General features: G+C 42.5%; 1 protein-coding gene across 1 annotated transcript; it reads right to left on the bottom strand.

Annotated features, from left to right (window-relative positions):
* Positions 1–147: 147 nt before the first annotated feature.
* LOC143911581 (uncharacterized) lies at positions 148–27,993 on the bottom strand. Its single transcript, XM_077430534.1, has 7 exons — positions 27,665–27,993; positions 20,677–20,994; positions 14,447–14,507; positions 9,489–9,755; positions 6,252–6,312; positions 3,220–4,689; positions 148–2,906 (listed from the first exon to the last, which is right to left on the bottom strand). The coding sequence occupies exons 1-7, from the start codon at positions 27,713–27,715 to the stop codon at positions 2,795–2,797; spliced, it is 2,340 nt and encodes a 779-aa protein (XP_077286660.1). The 5' UTR covers positions 27,716–27,993; the 3' UTR covers positions 148–2,794.
* Between the last annotated feature and the right edge of the window lie 3 nt (positions 27,994–27,996).

Here is a 27,996-nt window from a genome sequence, read left to right on the forward strand (position 1 = left end):
CTTTGTGTTGAGTGTGGATGACTAATTTAAATATTGCACAATGGTAATATTTAACGTTGAAATGCAAGGTCAATATTAATCAATCTTGTGTTTTTAGGCGAGTGTGTGTGTGTGAATTATATGACAAATAAAAGACAGTCTTTTTTTAATAAACAATGTTTTTTTATTAACATTTTGCAATAATACCGCATAGTTCAAATATATTTTGAAGTCACATTCCGAATCGGAAACAATCACATACAATTTTCATTCAATACAGAATACGAATATGTATTCCATAGCGATGAAATGTCCTTCGTCCTTCCAGTGTGAAACCAATTCGGTTTTTTTTTTCAATTATAAATAAAAATAATATAATACTAATGTCCAAATTTAGATTCATGTAAGACTTACGATACATGATGCATAAATAAAAAAAATAACATAAAAAAATAAAACGAACAAAAACAAAATCAATAAATTAATATTACATGTCAATTTTGAGAGTAAATACAAAAATGAAAAAATATATAAATTAATTTTATATAAATATAATAAATCGCAAAAAAAAATAAATATCACGAATTGGACATTCGACACTGAAAGGCGAATGAGCTTTAAGTTTTTATTATAGTCTTACTTTCACAACTTTGGATTTAAAATTTTTCCGCTACAGAAAAAATTGGTTAATTTAACATCATGATGCCGATTATCGAATAGAATTATATTTCTGTTCTTGCCTAATTACAAATACTATCGTTTATTAATTTCAAGTTCTCGACAATGTGTCGGAATTTTATATTTACAAATCGATTATTTATAACAAAAAAAGTTTTTACTACAGCTGGCCTTTTTGAATTTTTTTTTACAAAAGTACATTCACTCACATCGATCAATATAACTTTAACGATTAAAACTCGGGATAAAACAAATATTTTGGTTAAAATCGCACATTGTGGTAACGCTGACAATATAAATTTCATCCGAGTTTACATCTACAAATTTGGAAAAAATAAACATCCAACTTAAATCATAAGACTATAAAATTTTCACGACAAGGAAATATGTTCCAAAAAATTTTGATTAAGTACAAAATTGCAATGCGAATAAACAAATTATTAGTTGTACCGAAAATGACGTGTCCGATCTTTTACTGTGTAGAGAAATTTTCCCCGTTTTGTATTGTACGATCGGGCACGGCGTTTTGGGTACGAAAACACATATTTTTACATATATCTTTTTCATAATGACTTAGTTTTGATTACCCTTACCTAATCGTATTAAGTTACCTAAATATTTATAAAAACAGGAACATGGTATCGCGATAACAATCGTCTACTTCAAACCAACATCATTGTCTTAGAAAAAATCAGCACAGATAAGTATCCAGAATCATAAATGTTATAAATTAGCGGCATTAATACAAGAATTAAACAATAATAATTTAGAAATGTATAAAAAACTCTTTGAAAAAATAATTTTTATAATGATATTATTATATCGTAAAAAAACAGTACATCAGTCAAATTGTGTCCATATAAATAAGGAGGGGCGGCGGCGACCCCCTCGCATTTGACTTAGCATATTCATATATAATATATAAAATTACGCAAAACGTTTTTAACCTTAAAGAGAAACATGATCACATTTAGCATTTTTGTCAGCTTTGTAGGGTTGTATATAAAGGCGGAGGGACTAGGCGGGCAAAACGACTCGAATTAAAACTTCAAAAGCACGCTAACCCGTCTGAGATCATAGCGCATAGGACGACCCTATCTCAACCCTTAAGTGAGGCCGGCTCTCGGTTCAATGAGATCACGATTAAAATATCAATTAAATGCAACGCTTCAAAAAAAAAAAACAGTGATCATCGGGTGCGATAAAATCGATAAAATTAAATGGAATTTTCTTCAAGTAAAAAAATATTGGATATATATGTAGTAAAGTTAAGATTCAGCATAAATAAATAATTGAGAATAATAAAAATATATAAATCTTTACAATATAATTACATAAACAATATTTACATTCTTGATTCAGATTAAATTTGCACTATGGTGGAGGAGAAAAGTCTAGAAAATGGACGACAAATGGAAATATAGAGTATGATAGTTGGCCTTTCGAGTGTAATGAGAAGGGACGTAGCGCTAAAAGGAAAAGTCGCCGCCGCGAGCCCCCAAACGTTGGGGACCGGCCTCTGGTTATATAATATTTACACGCGTATTTACATGAGGCCACACAGCCCTGGGTTTTTTATATTTTACATTTTTATATACCTTACAATCTAGGCATATTATCATCGTGAAAAACTTACGCACTAGACAAGCAAATAAATTAATTTTATAAACTATGCAGCTGTACAGGTGGACGCTCGCCGCTCGATTCCGATAAAAGCTGTCGAGACGGGGTAGGGGGTGGTGGTGGGTGCCCGCGACCCTGCGGGAGAGGGTTGGGGCGAAGCTCGGATCCTCGATCCTGGATGTGGACCAAGACAGCCGAGCTCCGCACGAGTCGAATCCACGGTTAGGTAGTCAAATGTCCATCACATATCAGGGTCACAGGTTAGATTTTTTTTTAGTCTTGTCGGCGATTTTCTGATGATGATGGTGGTGGTGGTGTTCTTCGAAACCCCGTCGCCGAAACACAACCGAACGAGCGCGAGTTCAAACTCTTTCTTTCTTTCACACACACGTATTCACGAACGTTCGCGTTTTCTTCAATTTCTATTATTCACATATCGATTATAAAAAAATTGGCGAATTTATATAAAAAAGTCTTTTTTTAAGTCGATTTTTTAGTCCTAAAATAGCGATCGCTACACTTGTGTCGCGAACGTTTCTGGATCTGGCCTCAGGTGGTCACCTATTACGTATACGCTGGGTGTTTTGTCTCCACTGTACGCAGGCCTCTTCACCAATGATGCATCACTGAAACAATCATGAAAAATTCACTATTAATTCACAATTCAATTAAAAATGAAAAACAATATGTACAGTAAAATAAGACGAGTAAATAATCCCACAGTGCACAAAGTTCCAATTTACATATTTAATTAATTAAAATACACCATAACGGTAAAGCCGAAATGGGCTACATATCATGCCGTTTGCGTGTTGAACAATATATTTTACAAGATTGCGTGGGATTAACACGCTCAAAATAATTTCGCTTTTACTGTTTGACCCAAAATGATTATATATTTTTTTTTCGGATTGGATTGTAAAATTTTCGAGTATTTACCTGGCTGTACAGAGCGAATCTGCCGACAGTAGACTCAGCCTGGCGGATAGTAGCCGCGCTGCACTCTCTGTGTTGAGTTGCTTATGACTGCGCGCTCTGGATAGGCCTCCTCCTCCCCCGCCCTTGCCGGAGCACTCTGATTCAGCAACGCTGATGTTGTGCGCATTCTGGCACTCTGAGAGCTCCGACACGTGGCTGTTGGAGGCGGTGACGTTGTTGACGCATTTGCCCCACGTGTTCTTGATTACGTGAGGGTCGCGTTTCGCCAGCGACGCGTGCGCGTTGCGTTCGTTTTGCAAACGCGCCTCCTTGTCGGCTTCAGCTCGCCGTCTCTTCCTCCGCAGCTGCAAGCAGGCGGCTACACCACCAGCAAACGCCAACAACAACGGTATGCCCACACCTAGAGCCACGATGGCAGCCAGGTGTTGGGTCGACAAGCCACCATCGGAGCCATCGCTCCCCGCGCCGTGCGCGATCCGCCTGGATAGGCTACCAGCACCCGCACTATCACCCAACACTACACCATCGGTGGACGATTCGCACCTGCGTCCACTCCAACCGTTCGGACACGAACACGTGAAATTGTTCACCCTGTTTATACAAGTGCCCCCGTTGGAGCAGGGGGACGAGTGGCACTCGTCGATGTCCACACTGCAGTCTTTGCCGGTGAATCCGGCCCAGCATGCGCACCGATAGTCATTGTCCAGATCGGTGCACGTGCCGCCGTTCGCACAAGGTAACGTCCGACACAAGTTAACTTTAGTTTGACACAGTTGATCGATGTAGCCGGGGACGCACTGGCACCGAAAACGACCCACGAGGTCCACACAAGTACCGCCGTTGAGGCACGGATTGCCGCGGCAATCGTCCTCGTCAGTCTCACAATTGTCCCCGATGTATCCTGCGGGGCAGGAGCACTTGTGTCCACCTCCGGACGTTTTGGTACAAACACCTCCGTGTAAGCAAGGAGCCGAGGCACAGTCGTCGACGTCCCGTTCGCAATCGCTGCCGGTGAGTCCTGGAGGACACGCACACACGTATCCTCCGGGACGTTCTCGACACGTGCCACCATGTCGGCAAGGACTGTCGGCGCAAGTTCTGGCTGCGGTCTCGCAGTGAGGTCCGTGCCATCCTTCAGGACACGAGCAATTGTACGATGTTCCAGCTTCTTTACACGTGCCCCCGTTCAGGCAGGGGTGTTCGGAGCATCCGTCGACTCGTTGTTCGCAGTTTGTGCTCGTGAATCCGGCGGGACATGAGCAAGTGTACGAGCCCTGGCCGGTGTTGAAGCATGTGCCGTTGTTTTGACACGGCCGATGGTTGGTGCAGAAGTTTAGGTCTTGGTTGCAAAACAGTCCACCCCAACCCTCGTTGCAGAGGCACTCCCACTTCTTCTGACACGTGCCGTGCATGCAGCCAGGATAGCGCTCGCATTCACCGCAGAGACGGCCGACCCAACCCGGATGACATCTGCGAAAGAGCAAAAAAGAAAAGGCGATTAAAACGTGAAACGGACGGGTTGTTATATCATTGGGCGTGTTCGAGATTGGAAACAAAGTGAGAAGGTATGACCTATAAATAACGAAGTGGGTTCGCATATCTCGGGATGGCCGTTTAGCAACGTCGGCGAGCAGTGGGGCGCAGGAAGGCGCTGCGTTCCCACGCCGACCGGGGTCAAGGCGAGGCCGAACCTCAAGTTGCGAGACGATCATCTTCGATCACGCTGCAGCGACAATTAGCGATGCAATTTTGAATAAAAAAAAAAGGTCTCGCCGCCAAAATCGCCAAATCCCCCGATCGGATGTGTCGAGTTGGCAAACGACACGTTCGAATATTTTATAGTGACATGAGAGTGAATTGAATAGCACCCGGATGTTGCGCCGATTCACCGAACTCTCCTCCCCCCCCCTTCTTCTCTCCGTACCACAAGGAGTTTAAGAGCTACCGTCTGGAATATAAAGTGGTCGACGGGCAAGTGCCGCGGAAGCGATTCAAGTGGATCAGGGCGCCTACCTAAAATTCATTGTCTGAAATATCATCGACGGTAACGATAATAAAAACCTCATACAACTCGAAGCAACTAATTTTAAGGTTTGCCTCGGCAGGCTGTATTCTGCGCCCGTTTGTTTCTAGATCTAAATGATGGCGGAAGTGGCTGCAGGAATAAGTGTTGAGGGAAGGCAGCGGAGCAAAACGAAAACAATGGCCGACCACTTACCGCCGTGGGGTATATAGAAAACGAGTGTGTGTCTTACCGTCTACGGCGGCCGATACTGCCATGTTGAACATTCTTTAATACACCGACTCATTATGAATTTATTCGCAGTTCTTCAAATGCAAAAAGAGATGCGAAGAATGCGAGGCAGAGTAACGAGCACTGAATGAAACGCGTGTCGGATGTATCGAACGCTATCAATGAAGAGGGGACGACCGTAAGCCGAGCGAAATAAACTAAAAAGAAAATAAATAATGCGACGTGAACGCGTGTGTGCGTTACAACTTGGCAGTGGGATTCTTGCAGGACATCGTCGCAACAAACAGGTCCCCGGATCGAAGTCGGAGAGGACAAAAAGTAAACCGGCAAGCTTGAGGACGCGAATCTGCCATGGCTTTCCTCCACAGGAAGCAAAAAAACGGGCGCCATTGAATCGCGCACATTCTAAAAAGTCGAGACCATCGAGAAGCGATTCACTGGAAACTAATTTTAGCTTACATCGCTCATTACGGCACAGAAAGATATCCAATCGAATCGAAAGTTGACAACCTCTGATTTAAACGACTGAATGAAACGGAATGTATAATAGGCATTACATACATACATACCACCGAAGAAGCGACGACGTCACTGAACTTGGAAAGATTTTTACCTTCCACGGAGGCGATTCTCCGAATTGGGTTTTAATTGGGGAGTAATTTACTTTGAATACAAATTGACACATTCTGCGGTCGTTTACGAGATGTTTGCTTTTTATTTTTCGAGTGCATTCAATGCAAAACTGGTATGTGTAGTGAATGATAAGTGGGATACTTACATGCATTCGTCGGGTTTGTTGCAGGAACCGTGTTCCGTGTCGCACCCGGGCAGGCATTGGGCTGTGGACAAACAAACGAAGGCGAATTGAAATAAAATGTCAAAAAAAATACATACATACATGCGAAAACGAGACTGGTTATATTTGTTTGAGCGCGTGGGGCAATAATGCATTTGGAAATCCCTAAAAATATAAATATGCGTGCATTCGTTTTGCATCACGCCGAACTGTGTGCATGTGCGCGCACACGAGCATTACGTCTAAAAATGAACGTAAAAACGAAACACAAAATTCCGTCGCGCTTTTTTTTCCCCATCATGCTAACGCTTACACGAAAGTGTTTATATACATAGAAACTGCTGTATACAAGTGTGTGGTCAATGACTCTGTGCGCGCATAAGTTCGTTCGCGTTTTTCGATACGATTTATATACATTTCATAAGCGGTTAATAGAGTTCGGAATGGATCCGACGGTGGTGCAAAATCATCGACGCGATGATATATCTATTCCTCGGCCGTGTTCATAACACGACTTCATCGGAACGATGATCGGGCCCGACCGAGAAAAATCTATAACGATATTGTTGTGACTGCGAAACGTTTCCAAATATATACCTCCGATCCCTCTGGAATCGCTGGACGGCATGAAGATGTCCTTCGTTCTAAATGTAAAAGTCAGTCATCGCGGCAACAGATAATCAAACAAGACTGGTTAGCGTCAAGTTTTCCTAGGTTCAAATTCCTCAAAGTGCTCTAGGCCGTTTGTTTACAAATCCGTTTAGATAGGTTATGTTTATTTGAATCGATCGAACAGATACCGAAAAAACACTCAAGGTTGCCTAACAGAACACGAAACATACATATGCACATTTTTCAGTAAAATTACAATGCAATTATTGCGCGAGTAGTGTAACGGTCGTGCGATAACACAAAAAACCGTTACGGAATGTACACACACATATAATTCTCCCCTCAATGCATATCGGTGCAAAAGTAATAGGGTTGTTTTATGTTTGGGGTCGATGTGTCAACGGCACCGAGGCTTAGTGCACTATCGAACACGAATTTCGACGAAATAATCAAGGATTAATTTAGTATTGACCGTTGGCCAAGGAGCTGTTGAGCATGTATATAATAAATACATTGGCAGTTGTCCTTCTTGAGTGGCAGGAGGCCATCAGAGCATAACGAATGCACATCTGCCCCCACACCTCACCGCAACTGAATAACCCTTCCTCGCCGTTTTTGTTCTAGCATGAAACGCGGCCCCGGCTAGGATAACCTTTGTTTCATAAACAGGAGAGGGAGACACGTGATGTTACGGACCAGAGAAGGGACTCCCCTTTGAGCGCGCAAGTGTCGCTGACATTGTTGTCAAAAACAGAAATACAATTTGAATTAAATAGAAATAGAGATTTTAATGGTTGCAGTTAAACAGTGGCATTATAAAAACACTTGCCGAGCTGAAGTGCAAGAGGTGAGCCTGTGTGTATCAACAGCGACGGGCGTCAGTCTAAAATTAACCACCGCAGTCAGTTTACAAGACAAAAACCAAAAGAACCAATTAAGATTTATGTTAGAAGGGGAAGGAAGGGAGAAATGGCAGAACGTCAGGTACGACGAGGCCACTAAAGAGAACCACCGGATGAAGGTTCAATTGGTCTTTTTTGGTAACGACAAAAGCAAAGAAGGGCGTGTGTGACCCGCACTTGACCCCAATGCCGAAGCATTCGATCTACTGAAAGACTTGAACTTGGATGTATTTTTTATACATACATAGATATATATGTTTACGAGCAGCTTTCAGACAACAAAAAACGTGGCCGATTTATACGACACAGTTGATTTGTAGACGATTCGTTTTTTGTGTTACGGCAGTTCCTGGGCGAGATGTTCAGGTAGCGACCTTCCCACGCCGGCGGCCTTTTGTTGCACGCGGGAGACCCATTCACCTCACATGCCTCAATCTACCAATACTGCTTAGCAGCATCTCGTCCTCATCTCATCATGCAACGATTTTTTATCGAATGTTTACCACCGAACAGATTTATTCATCCACTTCCTCGGCCGTTTCCTATGAGAACGAAAGGGTTGCCGTACCTCTTAAATGGGAAATTGATATTCGAATTGGTGGCGATGATGAATGCGGCCGTGCTTATTAAAAAAAAAATAGTGCTGTAACGTTTTCTTTTATGAACAAAAATCGCATGCAAAACGAGAGAGAGAGAGATCTCCCGCACGAACGAAAACAAACAGGGGGTAAAGGAAGAGATTTTAATGTGATCGTATCACGCTAAACGCCACCGAAGATCGAACGAAAACACCGCGTTTTTTTCATCTCGCCGGACCATTTTCAGAAAATGGTCTTTAGCAATAATAACAGGAGGAGCGTGGTCGGTCAGTTTGCGGCTCGGCGGCCAGCTGTAATGGCTACTTAATGGCCTCAAACTGTGTGGGAACCAACTTCAACACGGTCCCTGGACCGGTTGATATCGCTTCTGAAGGACTAAAGGTCGTCCAACGAATTACAACCCGAAAAAGCCATAGTTCACTATCTTTCACTTGTGAAATTGCATCGAAATAACTGCGAGTCATTTAAAATACACGGCAATCAAGATACGCCGAAAAAAAAAACAACAACAGCAACCTTACTAAGGTCAAAACAATACTAACCGTATCCGCTGATAAAAAAGTATGTAAACAGTCGCGCGGAAGGATGCATTAATAAATCGACAATGGTCACTTTTTTTCGGTCGATTTTAAACCGTTTAGAAAATGAGCGGATGATGACAAGAGCGGTGAGCCGAGGGAAACACAGCCTCGAGCGAAGATAATGAGGAAGAGAAATTAAAAATGTTCACACGATCGCGTCAATTTGCGGGCCGGAATTCATTAGCAGAGATGAATTATGCACTGTTGGTTGTCTGTACCCATACGTATTCGATGCTCCAATTCTTCGGCGAGGAGGCACGACTCTGTACGGTACCCAACTTGTTACCGAGCCACGACTCATCGCCAATTTACGGCCGAATTAAACGGGCGTGCTTCTTTTTTACTCGTCTTCATCGGCATCACCACCGCTAGTGTCTCGTAAAAGTAAGCTGCAATTCACGATTTCTACGCGCGTTAATGTTTGATTGACACGGGAAATGTTTATGTGTGTGTGTGTGTGTGGTGTTATATGCATAGCCTCTTTTTTTTCGATTGAAATCGACGTGTGAAAAATGCGGTACTCACGTTTGTCGCAATAGTCATCTTGCCAACCCGAGAGGCAGATGCGCTCTCCGGTCGGGGAGCATTTGAAGTGACCGAAGCGGTCATCTCTGGGTCTGCAGAAATTGGCACAGCCCTGACCGTAGTAGTGAGCATCGCAGGTGACTCGATATTCGTACTCCAGGACCCGCATGCCATCGGATGAGCGATCTTCGTTAGCTTGCCACTGCTCGGACACTCCGAGCCAAGACTGCTTGCTCATGCGCGATATTAGGGTACCGCTTGCTCCACCTGTGAACAAAATCGAAAATGTTAGATTACATGTGAAAATATAGAGTATGTACGTGCATATTAATCTCGGGACCACGCCCCTCGCAAACTAGATCTGTCGAGAGCCGGTAGAGGTGTTGACGCTCGAGGCAACGCGAAACTGCAGAAGTTGCCAGTTTGGTTAGTTGACCACGTTTGGATCTTTTCCCACGCGGCTCGAGGCGACGCTACTGTCTGCCCGGAAGAAAAACCGGACTGGGACAATATTTTTATGATAGACGCAACACATTAAATCAAACTAGTTATGACGCACGTCCAACGATCCTACTCAAAATCGCATAGTAAAACTTAATTGCATTAAGGATGATGGATGTAGGGAGGATGTCCGTTCGATACGGACATCAATATGCACGACGACATCGTGTCCTTCACAATTGAGACGCGAGTAATACTCTGAAGACTCAAGCTCGTCGATTTCCTCTCATCAATTTATTCAGAGCGGCGATCAATGGGATCGATCGTCCCGTGGAGTGGTCCATAGTTGGTCGGATGTGCACGTCGGATGCTTATCAGAACAAGCAGATGAATCAAACTACGACAAACTCGCTACAACAAAGTCGTGGGAACACACCCCTATTTTATAAGCATTAAATTTAGAGTCTGACGAGTAAATAATGTGAGCACGAGGAAACTATAAAACACGGGGCCCAGGTAATTCCGTGGTCTGGTAGCGGAGGCATTCCGTCCATCGGAGGGGCGGCGAAGTATATATACTGTGGGATAATAAGTAATTATGAGCGGAGATGAGATGAGATCGGCAGACTGGTTTTGTAAGATAAAAATAAAATTGAAATAAATAAACAGAAATGTACGAAGAAGCGAACCGGCAGCGGGAGAGTTAGTTATAAAGAGGAACACACCGCCGAGTCGAATAAATCAATTTGTGCGCTTTCAAATTCGCCGATGACTCAAGCCGATAGTCACTCTAAAATTCTACTTGCTAAATAAACCGATGGTTTCAGCAAAAAAATCTAACCAAATTCGATATTAGAGAAAACTAGTTTATTAATCTTCATGAGAGAATCTTCGCCATTATCGACTCGAGAGCTAGCCGTTTCATTTTTATGTATTCATGAAAAATGGAAATTGGTCGGAAGATTAGCGGAGAGATCGCTTTCATTTTTTTTCTGCTCTACAACTACGTTTCAAAATATATGGAAAAAAAGTTAGCACTCTGTTCGCCCCCAATTTGAATACGTTTATAAATCGTCAAAAGCGCGCCTCTTCGCTCAGTTCGAATTATATTGTTTGTGTGTAATGCGATAGCCTCGGGACTGATAGCCACTGCTACCGAGTGCGTGCTTATATTTTATTCTAAGATAATATGGCTGACGAGCTTTTGGAGAAGCTTTTTGGGCGCCTCGGGCTATGGCCACACGACCAGTTCGGTCCGAACCAGACCTTCCTGGTCCCACACGCAACGGTATTGTTTGTGTTCCTCGTGCAGACAAGACCAGACAACGAATCCGTGATGATCAACTAATAGACGGTAAAAAGCCTCGAGGGCTATCCGACTTTTTATACGAGATTCATTCACCAATTCCCCCGGTGAATTATCGGAAGGAAAACGAAAGCTCTCCCGAAATGAAAATTATGTACAAGAGGATACATCCATCGCCGGGGCAGATGTCGAACATCCACCGATCATGCAACACGAAAGAAACCCCACGAAAAACACGTTCGTTTACCTCCTAGCCGACATTTGCATACATAACTATGCGTATAATATACATATAATATATTAAAAAGCAAAATCGCTTTTTCGTATCAGTGATATATGTTTGGATGATTGTAGGTTATAATTTGAACGGTGATTCATTACGCCTCCTAAATCCAATTATAACAAAATCAAATTTGGTACACGAGTCAGCCGACCGTTGTTCATCTACTGAAGCACGAGAATCGTATTAAATGGTAGGAAGGATAATTAAGAATTCTTCGGATCTGTGAATCCGAATATGGGCGTTTAGGTGGTATGGTCCATGATGATGGGCGGGTCTGGGAAAAGGTTCGAGCTTCTGCCCGTCCATCCAACATCATATACATTCATTTTTTTCTTCTTTATTTATCTTGTATTATATTATTACTTTTAACCGATTTTGGAGGTTGTATATAATGATTGTGGCCCGACAAGCTGACCGCAATCCGTTTCGCCGATCATTATTGGTCTGAGGGAGATGGGGTAAAAAAAAGTGTTGCGGTAGGAAGTACAGCCCAACGAGCGAATCGAACAGTGCAAAATATCGCTCGTAATATGCAGATTATATAAAACTCTGAGATTCACCCTGAGGCAGATGTCGAAAAACGCACGTATGTGTGTACATATTTTACAAAGGTGGGATGGGTCGCCCTTGCCTGATACATTATATGCATAGGTGGGAGTACGAAAGAAGCGAAAATCGAAAAGCAAACAATTGTGCAAGAAAACGTTTTCGCTACAATAGAAAATTCACGATTGTTATAAAAGGCAGAAGTCTCGCGCAGGAATTCTTTTGTCAAGGGAACATCTTGCCGAGTCCTGGCCATCACCTGGCTTTCCCCGTTATATACTGTTGGGTCTTATTGCCGAAGTCATAAAGATTATATTGGCTTGCATCACACACGGTCGTAGGTAAACACAGGATACCCTCGTACACACGGTCATTTCAAAACAGAATGTGTGCAAGATATTCTATAATGTGCTCAACTTCTTAGCAGCTGTTTGGATTCCATTCCGAAGAATGATAAATCGTCAGTTATGTTAAAAAGCGAACACTATTTTAGTGAAGCACGTGTAACAAAAATATACAAGCAAATACGATATTAAACATACTACTTATGAGTGTTCTAATTCAGTAAATGTATGTGAAAAGATCCAGATTGAGAGGTGGGCCACGTTGAGGTGGGTTTTAGATGAGGCATGATGGGCCGGAAGAGGATGCAGGAAGACCCGGTGACAGATGCAAGACACATGGCTCGATATAACAGAAGCTCTACGATCATCACACTTTTTTCACGCGACCGCTTATAACGTAAGCAAATGACAAAGTGAAAATACGGTTTGTATAACGGGTTCCCCCGAAAACAAAAAAAAACAACCAACAAGCGATTATAACGCATTCAAGAATACTCATCAAGGAGAATGGAATCGCAATTGTACGTATACTTATTCAAAACAACAATAATAATAATTACCGTGGAAATAAATTTATCTATACTTAAATTTTTTCACTTCCGAAATATAATATAATACAATCCGAGAAAAGAAACATTAGAATGAGAACGATAACTACTACACACATACATACATACATGTACCTAACATCTCGTGCGGTGGTGGGTTAATAATAACGGAAACCAGTGAGTGCTAAAAAACGTCGACAATTTGAATATGAAACCGCAATCGACATAGTCGATAAGAAACCGATGGTGGTCGGTTGCGCACCAATAATCTGAATAATGACAAGTTCAGGATGCTGCTCATTTCGACTATATCGAATCTTTGGAGGAAGACTATATAGTAGATCTAAGAAATACTCAACATGAGGCCCACTCCCTCAACGAATTGAGCTGGAGAACAAGACGGCATACATATATCACACCAGATTGAAGATGATCTAATCGAAATAAATTAAATTATAATCAAGACAATTGTCCTCCTAACGTTTAACAAAAACACGATTAACCTCCTACCATTTAACAAAAACACTCATTTGGGGGGTTCAATTACAAAAAGATTCCTTCTTTTCAAATATAGTGGTCAAAATTTGGAATAGTTTACTATGAACTAATGAATTACCAACTTCTTTCTAGTGACCTAAACCAAATCTCGGATGAGTTTTGGAGATTCTACATACTATGTACTGAATTTGGTCCAAGTCTACTATGACATTTAACCCAAATTGCATATAAAGTTATGTATTAAGTGGGCAGAAGTCGCACCAGAGAGAACCTAACAACAAGAGAGGGGAAAGATAAACAGGATGGAAGAAGGACTATTGCGAATCACAGGAGGTGATGGGACGACGGGTGACCTTGAGCCGCAGGAAAGGGGAGGTTGTTTGCGAAGTGACACGCGAATTTAGCCACTAGGCAAGTGGTGTGCAGTGGGTCCTTATGGAAATGAATGCAGAACGAGCCGTGGCCGAGGCGCATACAAAGCCCGTGGCACCGTGCGACCGCGGCCGCTCGCACGAGAGGACAATGGCGGGTTCGCGCTACCCGCGTGGCATCCTTTATAAGGACACGGCCGCGGACCTGACCCGAATGCCGACGCGTCCGTTTCATTCATTCGCGGCTGCTGATCGTGTTCGTCGGACTCTATACTGTTCCTGTTGAACGCCGGTTGCGTCCTGTGCCCGGCTGTGACGCAACGGCGACAAAACCGTCCGTCCATTCAACAGGCACCGACACTTCCGACTCTCGAGAGCCGAGGAATGCTCTCCTAGACGCGAGTATCCTGCCTGTGACAACATACATACATACATACATGCGTACATAAGCAAAACTTGACTTAAACATTGCCCGGTCGGACGGGTCACGCGCGACGTCTAAAAATTCGATAAATACTCGAGCCTCAAAATACGAGCAACGAGGATGAGGACGATGAAGTGGAGGAGGGAAAAAAAGATTAATAAATAATATAATAAAAAAAATAAGCATTGAAGACTTACCGCCGGTTCGTGAGGTCTCGTTGGAGTCGTGCCAGGCCTCGACGATGAGAGAGAATGTGCCCTGTGGAAGAAGAACAGAGAAGAGACATTAGCTGGGTCAGTGGGGTTAAGAAGTAACCGGCCCGCGCGCGGTGGTACGGAGATGCTGCGGTCGCGATCGTTTAATATGATCGATTGCGAACCGCAAGAACTGGTCGGTATGTGTGTATTTGTGTATTGATGAAGTCGCAAGCATTGAACAAACCCGAAACCAAAGTCGAAGAAAGAACACGGCCACACAAGTGCAGAATACACCGGGTCGATTACGTCCATTGTTTCCGGATTTAGCTACCGACAAAGCGCGATCTAACCTTTGATTTTTCATTATATCAAATTATAAATAAGTAATTTCATTTAGTATGTATAGACCAAAACGAATGGCGATTTAATCAAAAGAACCGATCTGCTTGTAAGATTTCGTTAGAAGAAAAAAAATATCAAAAGAAGAATGTCGATCCCGCTCCGCCTTCTAACAGTGATTTATGTTTGCATATCGGAATTCTACCGAATCCTCATAAAATTAATTGTGCCCTTTACCCATTCACACACACACGTAAGATCTATTTTCACATAAGCAACAATTTGAGGGTTGAAGTTGGCGACAGTGACTCATTGTACGAGGCTGGTTCACCTTGGTGAAGTATGCATTCGCGGCATTCAAAGGTAAATGAAATAAGCTCGGTGATTTAGATGGGACTATTAACGGGGCGAAGAGTGTAGGAATTTTTATCGTTAGTCCTTTTATTTTTCGAATTTTGATCCTCTTGACCCGCGCGAAATATCTGCGCACACAAGGGTCCATCGACGCAGATACATACTACGTTCCCAGGCAACAATTTCCTGTGCCACAAACATACACACACACGCAGATACAACACGTGCGACCTTATTTCGCAGATTTTAAAAACGAAAAAGTTGTTCATTTCCAGCGAGATGTGGGAATCTACGGATTGCAGAGAGATGATACCTATCCTGTATGTATGTATCTGGGCGCACGCGGCCTCAACAACCCGAACAAACAGACAAACAGAACGACGACGAGAGCCCACAAACTCATCGCGCACACAAGTGTCTTGTTTTCCTCCTCTTCCAATATTTACATATCGCCTCTCGTCGTGGATATTGTGTGTGTACGCGAGAGAATAAGTACCGGAGATGAATAGGCGATGATGCATCGCACCGACACATGTTTCAATTTTGAGCCGATTTCGTTCGGTGCCCACTTTCTTGACGGCGATACGTCAGAATTAATCAATGGACTAACGAGCGAAAGGAAGACACCGCGACCAATTTGGGCAGTATAACGGGAATCAATTCGTAAAAAAAAATGTCAATGAAGGTGTTTCCTTTCGATTGGTTACTAGTACTATCTAACTACAGATTGGGGATATGAATGTTAGAGATGGCGCTATTGACTTCTGAGCTACATATGTATATACATATGTACATACATAGTAGTTGGGTGAATATCATGGATTGTCGAACGGTCGAGCGAGTGGTTGTCATTTCCTAAAACAATACGGCGTTGAGGATTCGTAGAAGTAGTGAAGCAGCCAGTGTGAAAGTCTGCGACGTTGTGTCCCACCGGGACATGCAAGAATAAGAAGCACAACAGTACACAACACAATGACAGAGAATGGGTTGTGGTTTATTCCAGTGAGCGTCTGGTGAGCGGACGCGCGCAGAATGCGCTAACGAGTTCCCACCGATGGGCCCAAGCGAATTTCAACCGAACAAAATTTCAATTGGAATTAATACGTTAATCGAATATGGAGGACGCATTCTTCGACAGCAGCAGCTTCCCACGCCAATGACTATTATACAACGACAAAGCGACAAGCGAAAAACCGCGCAAATTGACGGACACCCGTATGCAAATAGAGGTCAAATCTGCCATCCCTATCGCGGCAGGCAGTAAAATCCCATCCGGCAAGCGATCTTACTACAATTTGATGAAAATAAAATAATAAAAACAACAAACAGCTTGATATTTAAGTCAGTGCAAATAAAAAATGAAAGGCGTCGTGAGCGCCGATGACCGTGTGAAACGTTCGTGATTAATGCACACAGAATCGATACAGCCGAGAAATGCACTTTTACAACAACATAACAAAATTAAACCGTCGAAGCCAAAAAACGATGAAACGGATACTCCGAGAATGTAAAAAAAAGAAGCAATGGGACTTGTCAAAAGAGGGATAAGTATAAAAAGTGAGTGGAAATAAAGGGACTTTATCGCGGCGCAGCATCTCGGATCTCGGGAGGAGAGTGTACGTATCTGGTTATTGCGACAGGTGGACGAAACCTCAGCTGCACCAGAAAGAAAACCAGTCCTGTTCGTATCTCGGCAGCAGCACAACATACACACATCCGAGAGTATATAATATACATTTGGCAACAACCGATTACATTTACTTTTAATAATATAAACACAATGCGGCAGACGCGTCATACGAACCGCTCGTTTGTTTCAATTCGCATGGGAAAAACGGTGTCGTTTACATGTCAGTGGCATCAGCAAAACGTGTCGGTATCTCGCATATCTACTGCTTTGCAAATGCAATGCAGAATTAAAACCGAATTAAACGAAAACGTCACTTTTATTAGAAATAGAAGTGGCACTTCGTAGCTCACACGAGACTCACAACTAGTCAACGTAATTCAATACGGCAAACGGGGAGATAAGCGAATCGCATTCGTTTGAAAAAGATACACGACTTTGACAAATCTAATTAATTTCATTGGGGCAGCGAGCATGTGTGAGAGAGAGGAATCTACCTGTGCATGTACGTACATACATATGTACATAAAGAGAGTCGACTCCAGTCCGAGGTCCAGGTAGAGTTACATTCACAATTTAAAACGGTGACTCGACACGTACGTACAAACAACACCTTATAAACATATATATTGTAACTAACGAGACAAAAGTGTCATCGGTAAGCCTGTTACCTGGAACGTCAATCCGAGACAAATCGGCTATTCGAAACCGAAAATTGCTCATTTCGCAACAATACATTCCGAAATGTACAAACAATGCGAAAGATATGCGCTGTGATTTACGACAACCCCGTAAAATCATCAAGAGCTTTATTTTTATGAGCGGTCATCATTGTCGAGTCTTTTGTGAGAGAGCGCGCCGGTCATTCATAGCAATTTCGTCGCCGTTTCATTATCTCGCGACGACTAGAAAGAAAGAGCAAATAAACGGCTACCGTTTTGCAGGACAATGTCGTTTTTAATGCGTTATTTATTATTTTACAACCGGTGAAGGATGCACTTTTCAATACGCATACAAGTTTCGCGGAGGTCCACAATAATCGGAATGATTACCGTTTCGAAAAACCGAAGCAATAAAAGAATTCTGTCGAGATCGTAAATTTCATCACGACAGTTCCTACTAAGCGCTACTAAAGACCTGAAAAGTGAGGTGGATGAGATTTATCACCTTCGCTGCAACATAATAATGAGTAACAATTCTCTACCTGTGCTTTGATAGTGCTGATGGTTGACATGTTAAAAACGCACAGCACAAAAATGCATGTTAAATTAATCGGCATATAAACGATGCGGCGCGTGCTCGACATCTATTGTTGAGAGGCGATGCGTGCGCGAGTGTAAAAGGTTACGCACACGAGTACAACCAGCGGCGCCAAACAAGTTTATTCATCGGCGCCTCCTCGTCAACCCCTCCCCCCCCCAATCTACGGATAATTGTCGAATGCAAACACTACAGATTTGATGGCACACGGATGGATCGAGTCTCGGTCGTGTGGTCCGGTGAACGGGGGCGAGTTAGTCGCGCACGTCTTGGACAATGGGTTCGATTCCAGACACAGAACGGAGGCCAAAACACTTTGTCAAACGGAACGTGAAGAGGCAATTCTTCGGACCGTGTGAAAGTGACTTTTTGTGGCCTTCGCACGAGAATTCCTCGGATCTTTTTGTACTGTTTAATTTTTTAATTTTAGTCTTTACGAAAAGGTCCTTCGGCGCACCGATGTCAACGAGGATTCGCATACCAAAACAATAAAAACAACATCTAAACGGTCGGCAACTTTAACACGCGTGCCACAATGTGGCACATAAAATCAATGAAATCTATTATTTATTTTACAATCATTTAATAGAGCAACGATGCGCGGTTGATATGACAATCGTCTCGCTTTCCAACGGTGCTATGTATGTATATATGCATTCGTTGGTGGACTCATGTTGAGGATTTTACACATACATACATGTACATAATAATTGTTGACCTTTAAAACAGTGCGAGCGAAATTTATACGGTATAACGATGATACATAAAAATCTATATAATACTACTACTACTAGAGATATGCGTAACGTTGCTGCTTCGAAGCGTTTGACGTTTGGACATGTTCCAAGGAGTAATTTTAAGCGCCGATTATAAATAAACATCATTGATATGCAAGGCAGATTATATTTGAACTTAAATTTGAGTTTAAAATAAAATAATAATAAAAAAAAACTTTATCAATGGCAATGATCTAATAAATTACAACTGAAGTGGCAAACGAGTAGGTAGTTATCTAGATGTGCGCGATGCATTATTGCAGTGGCAAAAAAATAATAAACGAATAAAAAACATGTAAGTGAATTATTCCACGAGTAACGTCATTGATTAATTAGTACGCGTAGGTAGAAGCATAAAATTGTGTTCGTAGATAATTCGCGTTAGCAATTTCAACGACTGTATTTACAGTAGCGGCACGTGCTCTCCTATAATAAAAAAAATATTCATACGTATATCGTATGTAATAAGTCAATGAACGAACGCATCGATACAATTTAATCTTTACCGTGAATCGCCATTATATATGATAATTTCCCTAGTCTCTAATCTTAACGAAAATTTACATGCAAGGTGTGTGTATGTATGTATGTACGTATAATTTATGTGTCGGTAGTGATGTGAACCGACGGTTAATTCGAGCGGTTACTATAATACTTTTATACATTACATACATACACTATCGTTGCTCTTTAACAGAACCAACCGTTAATAAAAGACCGCTTTTAACGAGTTTTTACTCTGAAAACACTACGGTGAAGAGTTCACCGATAACTCGATCCAGAAACAATGAGCTTTTACCCATATATTTCACACACACAATTAAAAAGAGCATACTAGAGTAAGCTAACTGTACCGATTTTTTTTCTCTTTCACTAGAAAACGAACGTCGCCGTACTACTTCTGATTAAATTCGAACGATAATAATTAAATCGCACGTAAATCGAACCGACACTTTTGGAAAAGTAAGACGATTAAAGTCAACACCTCGCGGACCCGGAAAGAATAAACAACTGTCGTAGGCGGATTTATGCCTCGCGAGCAAATCATATTGACGGGTTAATCCTTTATAGACGGATGGTTGTCAAGGGAAGCCAGAAGGTACAGTTCCGCCTGACATATGCCAAGCAAGGCAACTGGTACAAAGCCATATAAACTAATTTAGGACAGGCGAGTATTACGCGATTGACGAAAACAAAAATATTCTTTGAGCAGAGTCGCACAATCCGAAAATGCAAAACGCTCAACGTGACAAATAAAAGGGAATCTAGGCAGGCGAAAGAAAGCACACCTTTGTATGTGCACTGTCGCAAGAAAGACATGTACCATATGTTTTCGGGATGAGAAGGAGATGGCCAATAGAGCGAGGGGATCGAGGGATCCCAGGTAGGTAGGTACATATATCCGGAACAAAAAACCCATCTCCCTGAAAACCATCTGTTGCGTTTCCTTCCCTTGACGTTTACTCGCCATGAGAATTAGCAAACATCGGCAAAAGGACTACGACAAATTGAAAAGACACACACACACACACACACACACACACACACTTATTTCTGATGGATAAGAAAAACAGCAATTTCAAAAGTTGTTTTGAAACAAATTTTCAGATATTTACATATGTACGTACTACTTTTCCCACCCATCAAATATATATGCAACAGTTTTTTTGTTGTTTTTCAACAGAGCGTATTTCGTCGGAATCGTGACGCTTTTGTTAGGCCGGTCTACGAATTAGTACATATTAGATACACAGCCATTTTAATACATTTAAACGTATTTGTACAAGTAGCACGCACATACACACATACGACCCCGTATACGGGTGGGTTAGTTTCGAGCGAAATTCGGCACAGGGGGCGGTGAGAATATTTACCGGCCAGTTGAAGTCAAAGGGGAATCTGATGGGGTTGATGAAGCCTTCGACGGGCGAATCAGTCATGTTGAGATTGTTCTCCCCCAGAACGGGGGTTGTGACGTCCCCGAAAGTGCAGGGCGACGTGGTGTCCACGTTGGTCTGGTAGTGCTTGAGGCAGACGCGAAACCTCGTCCGGCAGGGCGCCGCACAAGGGGAGGACGAGGCGGGGGCTGAGGAGGTCCGGGGGCCCCCGACGCAGCACCCGCCGCTGCGCCCCCGCCCCAGCTCGTTCTTGAACGACTTCAGGCGCAGCTCGAACAGACCCGACGCCGAAACCTGAAAACATCAAAAAACACACTTTAGCACGACGATCGATCACCAAAAATGAAATACACACACACACATATTATTGTTAAATGGGAGGAGACAAGGTCAACTTCGCCCTAAAAGAAAAACGAAGGAAGGGAGGGAGGGAGGGAGGGTGGTGGGTTCGCGAAAAAATCCGACAATCGATAGATTTACGCGGTAAAAAATATGACCGTGACACGTCTGAATGTGTTGTTCAAGGGGCTCATAATGGGTTTTATACAATTATAAATAAGAAGGTGATATCGTTCTTTATGCACTTTCATCTCAGTCATTCAAAACAGACACATACAATAATTCAATATTTTTTCAAAACAGTGACACCAAAAAAGTTTCTATATATGTATTTATTCATCCATTATATACTAGCCCCGACCATAGGTGCTAACTACAGATCAACTTTTTGTATATACATACTACTACATACACAAAACATGAGTTGAAAACACTGTGCGACAACCACTGTCACTCAATTCTTCCACTGCGGAAGCCACTATAGCAGTTCCGTCATATGTAGATGTTCCTCTTCACAATTCATCGAGCAAAACTAAAGAGTTGCGCTTAAATATTGTTGCTGCTTTATTACATTACATCAATCAAATGAGTCACATTAGATCCTCAGAATTTACCTTCCTACGATATCTCCATTATGTACATCTAACAAGCGAAACTTAATTTACCAAAGCTATTGTCTTCTCAGATCGATCTATTCACACATTCAAACAAAATACAAACAAACTTAGATTATGCATATCCGAATTACCATCAGAGCGGTTCGAGACCTAAAACAAACATCAACAGTCCGAGAGTGTCGCGTACAGAGATATACGTAAGTAGTGGGTACTCGAGGGGGTTAGAATAAAACAAAAAATGGCCCAAAACATAACATACACACACAAGTGTTTGAACGAGGCATGTTCGCTCATCTCGGAGCACAGGGACAATTCACACATCCCCAGTCCTCCCGGAGGGTGGGTGCAAGTACCCAGCTTCCACAAAACCCACCTAGTATATAGCAACAACCCGTCTATCCGCCACTACCGCGGCAACACCACAATGTGGAAGTTTTACTTGTGCACACATCCGCTTAAAACAGAACACCCCCATGAGAGAAACAAACAAGATAGCACAACACACACCGGCGGGGATCACACTCTAAACAAACTTGAACCTGTGGGTGAGTCAGAACCGCGGTGGCGAAAAGGATTATGTTTCAATCGCACTCAAAAGCAACCACTCACATAATATACATACATACATACATACATTTTTTGTTCAAATAGTAAAATGGCGATTAAGACTATTGCAGCACCGGGTCGATATAATGTAACGTAAAACCGTCCTTGGTTTGCGACTAACTATTCGGCGAATCAACCCTTATGCGAAAGCGCAATTAAAAGTGTGCATCGATCGATTTACCAACTGCATGGGGAGTGCTATGCGTATCCCTGCGGATGCATTTTGACCAACTGTTAATTTTGTAATACATTATAGGGTGGGCGTAATATAACGAGCTGATTGTTATATGACAAGCATTAGTACAATATGTATAATACCAACTTTTCAATTGAGTATGAAAAATATATGCAGGGTGAACTTTCGTAGTAAAAATGGATTTTCCTTTTCCGTGGAAAACACTCGCCCACATACACGTGACCCGAATGAAAATGTAAATAAACGAAGAAATTGATCGAATCGAGGTACACACCTGTCAAATATAGAAATTATTTACGATACTAAGGCCCCCCCATTACACGTACGTACATACATACATACATAAGTTCGGAATAGGAGCACGAAAAAATATCGTCGATATAACGTAATGATCGCGTTTATTACCAATTCAATCGTTTTACTGCACGATAAATCCGTAAAATAAAAAAAAGATGCACTTTGAACTTTAAAAACTCTTTTAATTTAAAACGTATCAATGTCGTTTTGATTTATCATCGTTACTTTATTTATTCGCGTACATAACGAGCGAGAATTAAATCAATTAATCGACAAATTACAACAAAATGCAAATTACATCGACAAGGTCTCCCACGAGATTTCACCGACATATGGCGAGAAGGCCTTGAATACTTTATTAATATTAGTGTTAACTTTTTACGTACGAATTTGATAGTAAAAACTGAATTGAATGTGGGAAGACCGACCAATGACACAGAATAAACACGATAATAATACGCACAATGTACAGATTCATTACAAAAAAAAAAAAAACATCTGTTTATAAGATAAATAAACGCATCGATCTCTTTGATTTGCTAAAATATGACCTTTCGCAAATGTGTAGGCATAATTTAGTCAACTTATCTCAAACGGATACAGACCCGCATAAATTCCGCGAAACTCTTGAACTTACCGTTTGTATGTATGTATGTATGTATGTGAATTTATTTATAAATAAAGCATTATGTACGACGACGAAGAACTCCCATTTCGATTCTAACCCCATACGGACCGCGAAAGCTCCGATTGAACCAAATAATAGCCGTTTAATGTCGAGAATGCGACCTTTTGACACTACAAAACGTTTTGCACAGTCACGTGCGACTAATTTGCATGAAAGCATCGTGTGATTCATCAAAACGAACATGCGTATTCTACACGGTGCGCGTATGTGTTGTCTTGTCTATCGCGATTTTTTCCCATGTGATTAATCTTGATAATTGGCCGAAATACGCGTGCGCCATACATATTATGGGGCACTGGCAAGTTTTTTACGTTATTTTTTTTTTTTTTGTGGAAACGAGCTTAAACATTTCCCACGTTTAAAAAGAGAAATATGTGTATGCAGACAACCGACCGGTGGCCGTCCGAAAAAAATATACTTATATATGCATACAAAAAACGCATTGAAAGAAACAAAAACACAAAACCATCTACATACATACATCTAAAAGTGAGCACACAACCGACCGAAAAACAAAAGGTCGATCTCTGACGCTTTGGAACAATAACTGCATCTAATTGCAGATTAGCCATTCCGTCGCCGGATGGACGCCTAATTAAACGAGACCGATCGTCGTCTCCTCCACCTACAGAGACAATGGTCGCATCAAAACACACACACACACACACACATATTGCATAATCTCACTTAGAAAGTGTTTCGTTATTATAATATGCGGAATGATTTCGCCCCGACTACAAATTCGCACATACGTACGATACGTACGTACGTACATACATACGAAGAAGAGGAGATGCAGATTTAATCGTAAGAGGAATTGCTCGTGAATAACAGAGCGTGAAACGGCCATAATGCGATCTGACTCAAACACTTGATAAATACTCGGAACAAATACACTAACCAGATAAATGCACTCTTGCTGCACGTGAAATTTTTTACCCCCAATCGATATGCGCGTGTGTGTGTGTGTGTATGTGTGCGTGCACACAATGCAGCGAGGAGCACATCGAACAAAGAACGCGAGAGATGCGACCGATGCAACAAACAAGAGAGGATAACAACCGAAGGATACGCGAAACGAGCCCGAGCAAAAACTGGTCGTCACTTCCGACGCACTCCACAAGAACAAGAAGAGAAACACACCAAGCTAAAATAATACACACACACACACATTCATACAAATAAATGGCAATAAGTAATAATAACGCACTGACGATAACCGTCCATTATAAGAGACGACCTGTCAAATATACATGAAATGATCCCGTCGGCGTTTGCGCCGCAAAAGCATTTTACTTAGAACGGCTCGTTAACCACGAGAGGATAATCCCACCCCGTCTCCGAGTCGGTTTGGCCGGGCAGATTATGCGAAATGTCCACTCAATTCGATAATCCCCCGGGGTAGGGCTCTCACACAATGGTACACTGCAGGACATGCAGGCGCCTCTCGGCCTATCATTAACCAAGCCATTTAGATTTTAACGCATCGCAAATTTCCAAATCTAGCAAACGCAGGAAAAATCATGCACCGTCCATCAAAAGACAATTTTCCGCCCTTTTTGCCGGCAGCAGTTTAACAACGACAGTTCTCGACAAAGACAGCTTCCACATCTACATACATATCACACTCGTATTGACCACAAATTGAACCACGAAAAAAACTGGGTGTATTTAAAAATAATGTGCTCAATTAGAACGTAAGACACAATCACACTGCGGATCTAATCTAGATAAAATCCAAATACATGTACAATATATAATCTACACAACTGAAAGGACTTTTAAGCCGTAGGTACCATAAATCAATCATCTACAGATTATTATTACTAAAAGGCACATACCAAATCATCTTTTACATCATACTGTCAGTCATAACATTTGAATTTGTTTAGTCAAAACATTTAGGTCACAAAACACTTAGAAAGCTTCGAACTACTTGATCTTGACGATACATACATATATACATATACAAGATTTTTTCTGAAAAGCACAACCTAAATAATAATAATAATAAAAAAACCGATAAAACCTAATCCAACTATTTAACAGAGAGAGATCACCGCTCGAAAGGGGAGACTTTAGGGAATGTCGTGGATTTGAACCGACTCTAAAAATACTAGAAAATAAAAGACGAGACGAGAATAATCCACAGACAGTTTTCCAAACACACACACACACACACACACACAGCATAACCATGAAAAATTTAAACAAATTCGACAGTGCACATACCGCATACTACATATACATACACACATAGTCGAGAGGTACATATAATAAAATGTTCGCGAATGGCCAATCCGGTATGCCGTGCATATTGCCTGGAGATTTAATCTAGCGTCGAACGCGCGCTACCGTCTCCGAGTCGCGACCGCTCCGTTCGTCTCCCTCGAACGGCCGGCGAGTTGCTGCTGCGAGAGAGAGACGACAAGAGAGTGCATCGCCGGCTTCAAGCGGTATACGAATCGTCGTTGCGGCCGATGCGAGCCAACGACGAGCGACGATCGTGGGAAAGTGTCGGTCGTGTAGCATCTCTGCCTCACCAACACCGACACGATCCAACACACCTGCGCACACACACACACACACAACACAACACACAAACATACAATCTCGACTCGCAGGTAATCTGCGCTGGTACACACAGACAACACTGCACCGCACTTATTCAATTATTTCGCCGATAATTATTTTTCGCATTATATATTCTCGAACGAGAGTGTGTGTGTGTGTGTGCATGCATAATCCAATCCAAAAAGTTGAGAAAACGTCAACGAACAATAAGTGCATCCAAATTGTTGAAAAGGATCAACTGTCGTTGAGATAAACATGCGATACTACGCACTGTTGATAACTAGAAGAATGGTATCCGAAAGTATATACATATAAAAGTTTGGATGAAAGTTGAGTGGAGATTGATACTACTAAACGGTTTGAATTGTTGATGGATGTTATGGTTATCCAATGGATAAAAAAAAAGTCGTAGGTAGTGAATCATCTCCTAGTGAGAACGATTGAAAATGTACTACGCTCGGTGTAAACATTCGAAAAGTTTGGCATGTAAACACACACGTACGTACGTACGTGTTAGATGTTCTTCTCGTCGATGTTGTTGATACGAGTGCAATAAACTATCGGGAGAATGATGGGTTACGTAAAAATCGGCGAAATCGGATGACGTTCCGTTGCGCAGATACGATAAAAACGTCATTAGGGACGGCAATTTGACGCTTTCGTTCGTTTGTCTGAAAATTCCAGAGCGAAAAACGGACAGATGACAACAAAATTGCACATCGGACCGATTCGGCGACATCTCGAACCGTGAGAAGTTAGTTTCCATCGGCGAAATTGACCGAGTCCAATTGCACTTCCCGAGAATTGCCAATCAACATCACATTTTGAAATTAGCACCGATTAGATTGTGCACCGAATCCATTCCGATCCGATCACTCGTGTTTCGTTCCGAGCAGTTTGTATATACATACATATATATATATATATACAAACACGACTCCGGATCGTAATAGTAGCCCTATTATTTTAAACGGCCATTAAAAAAAAAAAACCCGAAAGCTAATGAATAGAGCGACCCCCGAAAAGGTAGACCGCGGACGCTGCCGATCTCGAAGATCACGACGACCGGCTTCCAAACGAGATATAAAAGAAAACAACAATAAAAATATACAAAACGGCGCTTTCCCACACTCGCCGAACACATTCAAACGGCACCACCAAGTAAAACCATTGCATTGCGCAAAACTTAACAACTATATGTAAATAGACACACAACACTGAAACGGGTCCACACTGACGGAAAACAGTCCACTGAATATTGTGACAGACAGTCCAGTCCGCACTGAAAGGTGGCAAAACTGTGCGAAGGAAGAGAGAAAAAAACGCAACACACAATTTCGCCGGATGCACGTGATTTATATTTCATTTGAGGTTAATTATATACTTTGGCGCGCGGCGATCGAACCGGGACGATTCACCCGCATTTTTATTTGTTTTATTTATTTTTTCAATTGGGGTCGGTTTCGGTTCGGGGAGGACATGGTCGTGGTCGGGTAGGTTTTTGGGGCGGAGGATCGCGCACGCATCGGCGCGATTTTCGACTTGTTTCAGAGTGCCGGTTGGCGGGGGGGAGGTCGGAGGGGAGGCGGCGGTCCGGGCGAAGTTTCAGCCGAAGTTTCAGGTGAAGTTTTTCAGATGAAGTTGTACCTGAAGGGCGCAGGCGGCGATGATCGCGGCACGGAGCCACGGCCGGGCCATGGTGTCGATCTAGAGGGGTGAAGATCGAAAGGAGGGCGGTCGGCCCATCCGTGTGACGAAGCGAAGTTAGATAAATATGTGAGCGATCGCGAGTCGCGGCGTGCGACGAGTGGCGTGCGACGTGACGTGAACTCAAGTGCGATCAACGGCGTGCGTTTGAGAGCGCGACGAGCGGCGTGCGGGTTCGCGAACACCCCGCGAGACGGTCGCCGCTGGACTGAGTGAGCAGCCCGCCGGCTGCCAGGTGCCGCCCCCTCTCCCTCTCCCTCTCCCCTGCCCCT

This window comes from Arctopsyche grandis, chromosome 5 (assembly GCF_051622035.1).
Source record: "Arctopsyche grandis isolate Sample6627 chromosome 5, ASM5162203v2, whole genome shotgun sequence".
Classification (NCBI taxonomy): Eukaryota; Metazoa; Arthropoda; class Insecta; order Trichoptera; family Hydropsychidae; genus Arctopsyche; species Arctopsyche grandis.

Bases quoted from the DNA above. Each gene is read 5' to 3' on its own strand.
- LOC143911581 (XM_077430534.1), bottom strand. From the start codon at position 27,715: ATGGCCCGGCCGTGGCTCCGTGCCGCGATCATCGCCGCCTGCGCCCTT. The intron at 14,508-20,676 runs GTAAATATTCTC...CTTCTTCCACAG, and splicing joins CCTTTGACTTCAACTGGCCG to GGCACATTCTCTCTCATCGT. The intron at 2,907-3,219 runs GTAAATACTCGA...TGATTGTTTCAG, and splicing joins GATTCGCTCTGTACAGCCAG to TGATGCATCATTGGTGAAGA.